The 12,499-nt window shown below is 45.3% G+C and overlaps 1 protein-coding gene across 1 annotated transcript in view; it reads right to left on the bottom strand.

Moving 5' to 3' along the window:
* Window positions 1-11,980, bottom strand: part of LOC115147920 (calmodulin-regulated spectrin-associated protein 3) — a 28,420-nt gene extending 16,440 nt beyond the window's left edge. Inside the window, exons 1-3 of the mRNA XM_029690170.1 lie at window positions 11,409-11,980; window positions 4,575-4,843; window positions 4,293-4,433 (exon numbers count right to left, since the gene is read on the bottom strand). Of these exons, the coding sequence (XP_029546030.1) occupies window positions 4,293-4,433; window positions 4,575-4,843; window positions 11,409-11,541 (543 nt within the window). The 5' untranslated portion in view covers window positions 11,542-11,980. The remainder of the gene's footprint in view (window positions 1-4,292; window positions 4,434-4,574; window positions 4,844-11,408) is intronic.
* Between the last annotated feature and the right edge of the window lie 519 nt (window positions 11,981-12,499).

The raw sequence follows: 12,499 nt of genomic DNA, 5'->3' as shown, positions 1-12,499 counted from the left end.
TCTTCTGATCGTGTTCTAGAATGAGCTGTAGGGCTGGGCGATAAATCAATATCAATAAATATCGAGGTGGGGCCTCTCTGGTAGCACAGCATCGCAGGGCTAGCTGTGCTACCAGAGATTCTGGGTTCGAGCCCAGGCTCTGTCGCAGCCGGCCGCGACCGGGAGGCCCATGGGGAGGCGCACAATTGGCCCAGCATCGTCCGGGTTAGGGAGCGTTTGGCCGGCAGGGATATCCTTGTCTCATGGCGCACTAGCGACTCCTGTGGAGGGCCGGGTGCAGTGCACGCTGACATGGTCGCAAGGTGTACGGTGTTTCCTCCGACACATTGGTGCAGCTGGCTTCCGGGTTGGATGTGCATTGTGTCAAGAAGCAGTGCGGCTTGGTTGGGTTGTGTTTCGGAGGACGCATGGCTCTCGACCTTCACCTCTCCCGAGTCCGTACGGGAGTTGCAGTGATGAGACAAGACTGTAACTACTACCAATTGGATACCACGAAATAGGGGTAAAAAAAAAAAAATATCGAAGTAATTACTTCCCTCAATAATGATACAAAAACGTTTAGATTCATTTTCGATAACGTCGATATAGAATAATTAGGTACAGCAGTCCATTTCACCTCTGTGACGCAGCAGGAACGTGCGGAGAAGTGACAATAAACACTAAAAAACACTTTGCACCTTGAGTGATGGAGTAGCCACTATTAACCACGAACAATGAGTGATGTAGGCAAAAACAGTGGCAGTAATAGCCATGGAGAATGAGCAAGGGCAGATTCAGCTGCTTCAGTTATTTGGAAGTGGTTTGGCTTTTTGAAGTCCGACAAAGACAGATGGCCGTAGACAGATGGCTACCAAGTCTGGTAATACGACAAACCTTTTTCCACATCTGAAGCAAAATCACTCTTAGGAACATGCAGAAAGTTTGAGTTTGCGCCACAGTATTGATAAACGCCCCTCAAGCACCAGCCAATCTAGGGATGTTCGCCCGAAGCAGTCAACACTGACAGCGTTTATGCCCTACGAGCAAACATCGAAAAGACACAAAGACATCACAAATGCTATTATGCATTGCATTGCTAAGGACATGCTACCAATTAGCACAGTCGAAAAGGAAGGTTTCAATAGGCTTATCAATTTAATTGACCTCAGGTACGTGCTCCCTGGCCGCAAACATTTCTCTCACACTGTCACGTCCTGACCAATATAAGTTGTTATTTTCTATGGTAGAGTGGTCAGGGCGTGACAGGGGGTGTTTTTGTGTTTGTTCTATGTTCTCTATTTCTATGTTTGAGTTTCTAGTTTATCTATTTCTATGTTGAGGTTTATTGGGTTGACCTTCAATTGGAGGCAGCTGTTCCTCGTTGCCTCTAATTGAAGGTCATATTTAGTAGGGGTGTTTTTTCCTGTTTGTGGGTAGTTGTTTTCTGTTTTGTTCCTTGTACCTGACAGAACTGTTGACGGTTGTTTTTGTGTTGTTTTTGTATTTAGTGTTTCATAAGTAAAATATGAGCACTTCACATGCCGCGCCTTGGTCCCCTTTGTACGACCCGCGTTACACACACCGCACTGCCTAAACACTACGCCGAGTGTAGGGAAAAAGTTGAAGAACAGTTCAAGACAGATTTGATGTATTTTGCTACTAATACCGATCTGTGGTCTAGTCACATGTCAGAGCCTTACATTAGCCTCACTATCCACTATATTGACAAAGAGTGGAATCTTCAAAATAAATGCCTTCAAACATCATACTTTCCCGACGACCACACGGGTGAAGCTATAGCAGAGGGGCTCATTGACGCTCTCGCCTCCTGGGGACTCAGTCAAGACAGACAGGTCTGCATTACAACAGATAGACCATAAGGGTGAAGCTATAGCAGAGGGGCTCATTGACGCTCTCGCCACCTGGGGACTCAGTCAAGACAGACAGGTCTGCATTACAACAGATAGTGGTGCGAACGTGGTGAAGGCCGCTCAAATCAACAAACGGACCCGACTGCAATGTTTTGGACATCGTCTGCACTTGGCCATTGGTAAGTAACCTTGTCAATTGTGTATATTGAAGTGATTGGTAAGATGAAACTAAATGTGCATTTTTCATCAACTGATTAAGTTAAATATTACATTTGTACATAACTAAAGGGATTATTGTGATTTTAACATTTGATTAAAATCTCTTGATTTCTCTTAGAGAGAGTGGGTAGAGACAAATGGGTGGATCAAGCAATTGGACTGTGTAAGAAAGTGGTAGGTGCCTTTGCCTATTGGTGGAAAAAGAAGAGAGACCTGACAGTTGCTCTAAAAGAACACAACCTACCCCAGCACAGCTACCAGCTGGGGATCACGTCAAAAGATGGTGCAAAGAGTACTGGAGCGGGAGAAAGACATTTCACAGGTCTTGTCCAGAGACAAGAAGACCCGGCACTTAGCTCCCACCTGTACAGATAGATGTTCTTGAGTCCATCAACCAGGCATTGACCCCACTCCTCGAATTCACAGATGCTCTGTCTGGTGAGTCTTATGTCACTGTGTCTTACCTGAAGCCAATACTACACCTGTTCAATACAGAGGTCATGAAACCTGATGGTGAAACAGAGCTCAACCAAACCATCAAAACGGTAGTCATGGACTATCTGAATGAGAAATATCCTGACCTTGCCACAGATGACCTCCTGGACATAGCCTCGTTGGTCGACCCTCGATTTAAAACGCATTACATCAAAGAGGAGAAGGTGGGCCACATAAAAGCAAGAGCTGTCTCAGAGATGGTGAATGAGGGAGATGAAAACCCAGGCCCAGCACAGGAAGACATTGCTGCTGCTTCACCACAACTGACAGCTAAAAAGAGAAAGTCACTGGGCCGTTTTTTCAAGAAGCTCCACCACAGGTCTTACTGAAATCCAGCTGGTAGACAAGGAACTCAGCTGCTACCTTCAGTCTCCTGATGCTGACAGTGAAACCAAATCCACTGGACTGGTGGAAGATCCACCCCCCAAAACACTTTCCCAAAGTCAGCTATCTGGCAAAGCGCTACCTGTGCATTCCTGCGACCAGCTCCCCATCAGAGCGTGTTATTAGCACAGGTGGCAACATAGTGACCTTCCATAGGGCAGCTTTAAAGCCAGAGACCGTAGACAGACTTGGATTTCTTGCTTGTAACTTGTAAGACATTTTTACATTTACATTTAAGACAACAACTATCCCAGCTTCAACTGTGACGTACCATTAGGCTAACAGTTATAAACAACTATCCCAGCTTCAACTGTGATGTACCATTAGGCTAACAGTTATAAACAACTAACCCAGCTTCAGCTGTGACGTACCATTAGGCTAACAGTTATAAACAACTATCCCAGCTTCAACTGTGATGTACCATTAGGCTAACAGTTATAAACAACTATCCCAGCTTCAACTGTGATGTACCATTAGGCTAACAGTTATAAACAACTATCCCAGCTTCAACTGTGATGTACCATTAGGCTAACAGTTATAAACAACTATCCCAACTTCAACTGTAATGTACCATTAGGCTAACAGTTATAAACAACTAACCCAGCTTCAACTGCGATGTACCATTAGGCTAACAGTTATAAACAACTATCCCAGCTTCAACTGTGATGTACCATTAGGCTAACAGTTATAAACAACTAACCCAACTTCAACTGTGATGTACCATTAGGCTAACAGTTATAAACAACTATCCCAGCTTCAACTGTGATGTACCATTAGGCTAACAGTTATAAACAACTATCCCAGCTTCAACTGTGATGTACCATTAGGCTAACAGTTATAAACAACTACCCCAGCTTCAACTGTGATGTACCATTAGGCTAACAGTTATAAACAACCTTCCAGCTTCAACTGTGATGTACCATTAGGCTAACAGTTATAACGCATATTGACTTGCACTATTTGTTTATTTATTTTTGTATTTCTTGCTCATGACATGTAAGGGTTTACAGCTTTAAAAAAAAGTGGAGTTAAAATGTTATTTGTGAGTTCTACTTCTGACAATAAATAAGACACCTTAAAGTCTTTGGTTTGATCAGGCAGGCTTGAGTCTGAAGCAGACATGCACCTTTTAAACATTATTTGATTAATATTGTGATAATTATCGTTATCGAATGAAAGAAATATATATTGTGATAATTTATTTGCCATATCGCTCAGCCCTAATGACCTGGTTGTGTTCTAGAATGACCTGGTTGTGTTCTAGAATGACCTGGTTGTGTTCTAGAATGACCTGGTTGTGTTCTAGAATGACCTGGTCATTTTCTGGTCGTGCTCTGGTCTTACCCGGTTAACCCAGAAGAGGAGGGCATTCTCCCACGGAGCCCCGCCTCCCATTTTCTCCGCCTCTGCCGTCATCTTAACCTTGCCCACCGTCTCCATGGCAGCCAGTGACATCAGTGAGTCAATCAGGACCAGGTGGGCCCTCTAGACCAATCAGACAGAGAGAAGCAGACCATGAGCCAATCATGAGAGAGCAAAGGATCAATGATAGGAGTAACGTTAGGGTTACACACACACACACACACACACACAGTAACACACACTGTAACACACACTGTAACACACCGTCTTGATGGGCGTGTGGCTGAGGTCTTCCTCTGTGATGGCCACATCTTGGTCCCTGGGCTCCAGGCCCCTCTTGGTGAGGAGCTGCAGCAGTGCGGAGTTGTCCCCTGGGGGCCCCTGAGTAGCGGGCTGGGAGACCCCGTGGAGCAGGGCCTGGGTCCTACAGTACAGCTCAGGGGACAGGAGTAGCTGGGAGACTGAGGGCTTGAGGTGCTCCTGCTCATACTTGTCTCTGTACAGAGGCTCTCGCAGCTCCACCGGGACATTCTCTATGGTGGAGGAGAGGGGTAAACAATGAGGAACCGTAGAACTACCTGAACATTCTCTACAAGGGGACAGAGGACAACCTATAGAGTTATAACTGTAGGACTACCTGAACACTCTCTACAGGGAGAAAGAGGACAACCTATAGAGTTATAACTGTAGAACGACCTGAACATTCTCTACAGCGAGACAGAGGACAACCTATAGAGTTATAACTGTAGGACTACCTGAACATTCTCTACAGGGAGAAAGAGGACAACCTATAGAGTTATAACTGTAGAACGACCTGAACATTCTCTACAGGGAGACAGAGGACAACCTATAGAGTTATAACTGTAGAACGACCTGAACATTCTCTACAGCGAGACAGAGGACAACCTATAGAGTTATAACTGTAGAACTACCTGAACCTTCTCTACAGGGAGACAGAGGACAACCTATAGAGTTATAACTGTAGAACTACCTGAACATTCTCTACAGGGGTACAGAGGACAACCTATAGAGTTATAACTGTAGGACTACCTGAACATTCTCTACAGGGAGACAGAGGACAACCTATAGAGTTATAACTGTAGGACTACCTGAACATTCTCTCTCTCCCCCCTCTCTATCTCTCTCTCCCCCATCTATCTCACTCTCTCCCACTTTCAATCAATTACTACAGAGAGAAAGAAAGGATGAAAGAGTGAATGTACAGACTCTCTCTCTCTCTTCATCTCTCTCTCTCTAGACAGGCATATCACACAGAGGACAGATATGTAATCATTTGCATGAACAACTCAGCCAGGCGACAGTGTGTGTGTGTGTGTGTGTGTGTATGTCTGTGTGTGGGTGGGGTGCCATGCCGCACTGCAACACACACATCCCTCGGCTGGGCTCAGGGACCCACATCCCCTTGTTCTGCTGCTCTAGGAGAGGGAAGGATGATCTGAGAGATTGGAGCAGCTCTCCCACTGGCAAGGAAGGAAGAAATATCTAACTCTGGACTGGACTACTCCCCTCCTTCTCCTCTCTCCTTTCTCCTCTCCTCCTCCTCTCCTCTCCTCTTCTTCTTCCTCTATTGGAGTGGGCTCCAAGAAGAAAGAGAGAGGACAATAATTCCAGGTGGGCTGTTGATAGAGGAAGAAGGAGAGGGATCTGATCTAGGCTGCGTCTGATAGGACACACTATGTTTACAGCCATTGTTATCAGCAGGACTATGGTCCTTGACACACACACACACACACACACACAAACATACACACACAAACACACATAGTCCATCTGTAAATAGCCCACCCAATCTACCTACCTCATCCCCATACTGTTTTTATTTTATTTACTTTTCTGCTCTTTTGCACACCAGTATCTCTACATGCATATCATCATATGCTCATTTATCACTCAGTGTTAATCTGCTAAATTGTAATTATTCGCTCCTATGGCCTATTTATTGCCTTACCTCCTCACACCGTTTGCACACACTGTATATAGACTTTCTTTTTTCTACTGTATCATTGACTTGTTAATTGTGTTATTGGCTTGTTTATTGTTTATTCCATGTTATTCCATGTGTAACTCTGTGTTGTTGTCTGTGTCACACTGCTTTGCTTTATCTTGGCCAGGTCGCAGTTGTAAATGAGAACTTGTTCTCAACTTGCCTACCTGGTTAAATAAAGGTGAAATATATATATATATATTTTTTAAAACACACACACACACAAACACACCAAACTGTAGTAGGTTCAACTCTGTGTATTCAAGCTACAGAACACTGGGGATAAATGGAACGCTGGTTGCCATGGGAACGGCAGAAGAGGAGAAAGCCATTCCGTCTCAATCAAAAGGAATGACTGTGGCTCTGGACTGCTGAGCAGGGCCCAGCTAACCCAATTAGCATCATGCTAATCTAATCCAGTAGAAACAGGTTAAGAACGCTAAAACAGCAGAAACACACACAGGGCCGTGGAGGTTCAAAACAAACAGAGGCTTTGACTGAGACTGTATGGCAAGGAGGGTTGTATACAACATACACAGCTATGTAAGGACCAGTGGAGGCTGCTGAGGGGAGGACGGCTCATAATAATGGCTGGAACGGAGCAAATGGAATGGCAACAAACATCTGGAAACTGTGTTTGTTGTATTTGATACCATTCCACTGATTCTGCTCCAGTCATTACCACGAGCCCATCCTCCCCAATTAAGATACCACCAAACTCATGTGGTAAAGACACACACACACACACACACACACACACACACATCCCTCGGCTGGGCTCAGGGACCCACATCCCCTTGTTCTGCTGCTCTAGGAGAGGGAAGGATGATCTGAGAGATTGGAGCAGCTCTCCCACTGGCAAGGAAGGAAGAAATATCTAACTCTGGACTGGACTACTCCCCTCCTTCTCCTCTCTCCTTTCTCCTCTCCTCCTCCTCTCCTCTCCTCTTCTTCTTCCTCTATTGGAGTGGGCTCCAAGAAGAAAGAGAGAGGACAATAATTCCAGGTGGGCTGTTGATAGAGGAAGAAGGAGAGGGATCTGATCTAGGCTGCGTCTGATAGGACACACTATGTTTACAGCCATTGTTATCAGCAGGACTATGGTCCTTGACACACACACACACACACACACACAAACATACACACACAAACACACATAGTCCATCTGTAAATAGCCCACCCAATCTACCTACCTCATCCCCATACTGTTTTTATTTTATTTACTTTTCTGCTCTTTTGCACACCAGTATCTCTACATGCATATCATCTTATGCTCATTTATCACTCAGTGTTAATCTGCTAAATTGTAATTATTCGCTCCTATGGCCTATTTATTGCCTTACCTCCTCACACCGTTTGCACACACTGTATATAGACTTTCTTTTTTCTACTGTATCATTGACTTGTTAATTGTGTTATTGGCTTGTTTATTGTTTATTCCATGTTATTCCATGTGTAACTCTGTGTTGTTGTCTGTGTCACACTGCTTTGCTTTATCTTGGCCAGGTCGCAGTTGTAAATGAGAACTTGTTCTCAACTTGCCTACCTGGTTAAATAAAGGTGAAATATATATATATATATTTTTTAAAACACACACACACACAAACACACCAAACTGTAGTAGGTTCAACTCTGTGTATTCAAGCTACAGAACACTGGGGATAAATGGAACGCTGGTTGCCATGGGAACGGCAGAAGAGGAGAAAGCCATTCCGTCTCAATCAAAAGGAATGACTGTGGCTCTGGACTGCTGAGCAGGGCCCAGCTAACCCAATTAGCATCATGCTAATCTAATCCAGTAGAAACAGGTTAAGAACGCTAAAACAGCAGAAACACACACAGGGCCGTGGAGGTTCAAAACAAACAGAGGCTTTGACTGAGACTGTATGGCAAGGAGGGTTGTATACAACATACACAGCTATGTAAGGACCAGTGGAGGCTGCTGAGGGGAGGACGGCTCATAATAATGGCTGGAACGGAGCAAATGGAATGGCAACAAACATCTGGAAACTGTGTTTGTTGTATTTGATACCATTCCACTGATTCTGCTCCAGTCATTACCACGAGCCCATCCTCCCCAATTAAGATACCACCAAACTCATGTGGTAAAGACACACACACACACACACACACACACACACACACACACACACACACACACACTGGAGCCTAAACTAAACACACACAATGGAATGTGTTCATTAACACAGAAAGGGGAAGAAGGAGAGGGATCTGATCTAGGCTGTGTCTGATAGGACACACTATGTTTACAGCCATTGTTATCAGCAGGACTATGGTCCTTGACACACACACACACACACACATCATGTCTGACACACGATCCTCTATTGATCTCTTATAGATTTAGAAGTCACTTAACCTCGATGAAGACACTTACTTTAACCGTTTACACTATAATACCGATGTTACAGTGCAAGACAGAGTGCATCTGTGCAGTGAGTGTGCCAGATGTTGACGTTTGCTTTTCAACTCCCGCATTGGGCTGACTGAGATTTATTTCGGGAATAGGCTACTAACGTCAGGTAGCCTTCTACATACGCCAGGTAGCCTTCAACATACGTCAGGTAGCCTTCAACATACGTCAGGTAGCCTTCAACATACGTCAGGTAGCCTTCAACATACGTCAGGTAGCCTTCAACATACGTCAGGTAGCCTTCTACATACGTCAGGTACCCTTCTACATACGTCAGGTAGCCTTCAACATACGTCAGGTAGCCTTCTACATACGTCAGGTAGCCTTCAACATACGTCAGGTAGCCTTCTACATACGGCAGGTAGCCTTCAACATACGGCAGGTAGCCTTCTACATACGGCAGGTAGCCTTCTACATACGGCAGGTAGCCTTCAACATACGTCAGGTAGCCTTCAACATACGTCAGGTAGCCTTCTACATACGGCAGGTAGCCTTCTACATACGGCAGGTAGCCTTCTACATACGGCAGGTAGCCTTCTACATACGGCAGGTAGCCTTCTACATACGTCAGGTAGCCTTCTACATACGTCAGGTAGCCTTCAACATACGTCAGGTAGCCTTCAACATACGTCAGGTAGCCTTCAACATACGTCAGGTAGCCTTCAACATACGTCAGGTAGCCTTCAACATACGGCAGGTAGCCTTCAACATACGGCAGGTAGCCTTCTACATACGTCAGGTAGCCTTCAACATACGTCAGGTAGCCTTCAACATACGGCAGGTAGCCTTCAACATACGGCAGGTAGCCTTCATCATACGTCAGGTAGCCTTCAACATACGTCAGGTAGCCTTCAACATACGTCAGGTAGCCTTCAACATACGGCAGGTAGCCTTCTACATACGGCAGGTAGCCTTCAACATACGTCAGGTAGCCTTCAACATACATCAGGTAGCCTTCAACATACGTCAGGTAGCCTTCAACATACGGCAGGTAGCCTTCAACATACGTCAGGTAGCCTTCTACATACGTCAGGTAGCCTTCAACATACGTCAGGTAGCCTTCAACATACGTCAGGTAGCCTTCAACATACGGGAATCGATACAGTTAAGAGGCTCAAACTCACGATAGACAGACAGGCTGCTAAGGTCACGGTTAGGTTTGGAATAAGGGTTAGTGTTAGGGTAAGGGTTAAGGTTAGGGTTAAGGTTAGGGTTAAGGTTAGGGTTAGTGGATAGTTAGTTGAAATGTTGTTGACAGTTATTGAACATCTACAAACCATCTACAAACCATCCAAATAAAATGTTCCCGATAGAACTGCCATGAACAGAGCTGAGGTTATTATGACTCCCTGCCAAAATAAAGGTTAAATCAACTATAGGCCTACATGTTCTATATTCTACATGTTCCCTATTCTACATGTCTCATAATCTACATGTCCCATATTTTACCTGCATTGTTTTCTACATAGGCTATTTATATCTGAACCTTCCAAGACGTTGCGTCCTACTGCGCGCTGCAGAGGACATTACAATTCTACAAAATGGACGTGTTAGCAGGCCTGTAGGTTGACAAAGGGAACCCCCAGGTGCAACTGCAGGGAAATGTGTAGGCTACATAAAAACGATTAGGCGAGATTATAATCTTTCCTCGTCTCCTTTCCTTAATGGTAGGGGTACAATCGCTAATCTGATATAAATTGGCAGGTGAAAGACGTGGTTATAATCTATCCACTTCGCCTATCGGTGGTGGTGGAAACTTGTCCCTTTGTGGCAGCTGTATAGCTGACGTTTAACCACAGGCTATATGAGTGGCAGTGTCACCGTCACACGATTGTGTGGATCTATAACACAATCTATAACACACAAGCAATGCATGCGTACGGCTACGAGAAGGCTGGACCACGGTGATGTAGCCTATGCGTGTGCGCGTGTAACACTGACACACATATGGAAGGGATATCCATTTAGGCTACCACGCACGCGGTGGCATAGGCCTACACTCATATTAGCCTGATATGTGGCGCGTGCAACACATTTAACTAGCAGATAGGCCTGTTGATCTGGAGTGTAGGCCTATATTATCGTCCAATAGTATTACAGGCCGCGATATAAATAATAGATTAACTGACGATAGAAGTAAAAGAGGAAGGCGGTGACGTTATCCTCCTCCGCCCATACGTCTGGCCTTCTCTTTCTTAACCATTCTGGTTTCTGAACCTATAGAATCACCTAATTTAAAATACAAAATAAAAAGGTGAATGAACAGATACTCTGTAACATATGGCATTCAACGCGGTCACCTGTGAGAGTGAAATGGCCAGAGAAGCAGTAGCCAACAGCCTGTGATGAAGAAGATAGAAGTATGGGTGTGAGCGTTTGAGATGCTTTGTGCGTGAGTCGCCTGTCACATCTAGCTGTAGTCTATAATCAGACACATCGTAGCCTTGACAACATAAACCTTTTTCGAATAAAATATAATTATTCCATTATTATTAACAGTAAATATCCGTGATTCTGTCCAATAGACGCCCTGGGAAAAACATGAACCTCTGTGGCCTGTCCATTTCCCCGTTATAGCCTAGGGACACCCGCCAACTGCATCAATAACGGGAGAAACGTCAACCGGTAAATCGCCCATGATAAATAAAGGCCATCTAACCTGCGGATCCGTATGACTTCGCCAGTAGCCACCGGACGCTGGCGCACACCTTGGCTCGGTTGAAGTCGTACTGATCCAACGGTTTAATCTCCGGTACCGTGGATGTCTTCCTCATCTCACCTGCATCCTCCATAGCCCCACCAGTCCACCCAGCCGCTCCGGGAAGGGAGGGAGGAGGAGTGCACGCGATTTACAAAGAGGGGTGTTACCGCAGCAGCAGCAGCTGCCGGAGAAAAATAAATAAAAACAATATAACAACAGCGATTTAAATCCTAATTGTTGCTGTGTTGCGGCGCAGAATTAACGGTGACTGCTGTGCTGAGACCGTCTATGTCACCACCGCCTGATAATTACGATGTTGGTCCTTATTGCCGCTGCGAGCAATGCGCGGTCACTTGCTGCGTTGGCATCAGTGGGCTTGGGGATGATGGGTTGTAGTGGTATACTGATCCACGGAGACAACCGCTTTTCAGGACATTATTTCCATTCTTTCTGCTCTGCGAAGCTGTTCCATCACAGTAGTCCCCATGCAGTAGGCTGCTGCACACGCATCCAGATGTAGGAGAGCCGTCACACATTCATTGACCTAGTTTTCAGGTGCTGCTGTAGCCAACGGTCCTGTATGGGGGGTGATAAGGGACATATATAAGCCTAGGCAACCGTACCACCTGACATGCCTTACTAATGTCTGCGTGACGTCTGCATTGCGTGTTAATGAAAGTCATAATGTGCATATGTAACCGATGAGAAATGGCTAGTTAGTTAGCGGTGGTGCGCGCTAATAGCGTTTCAATCGGTGACGTCACTCGCTCTGAGACCTGAAGTGGTTGTTCCCCTTGCGTTGCAAGGGCCTCGGCTTTTGTGGCGTGATGGGTAACGATGCTTCGTAGGTGTCAGTTGTTGATGTGTGCAAGGGTCCCTGGTTCGAGCCCAGATTGGGGTGAAGAGAGGGACGGAACCTACACTGTTACACATAGTTTATATTTATATTAATTACATCTCAACCATAAATGTTACAAACGTAACATTGTTCCCGTGCAAGCAGACATTCCGACGTAGCCACCTTGAACTATAGTGTAGCCTACGTCTTG

Source organism: Salmo trutta, chromosome 14 (genome assembly GCF_901001165.1).
Source record: "Salmo trutta chromosome 14, fSalTru1.1, whole genome shotgun sequence".
NCBI lineage: Eukaryota > Metazoa > Chordata > Actinopteri > Salmoniformes > Salmonidae > Salmo > Salmo trutta.
This window is presented reverse-complemented; position numbering and strand designations above follow the sequence as displayed.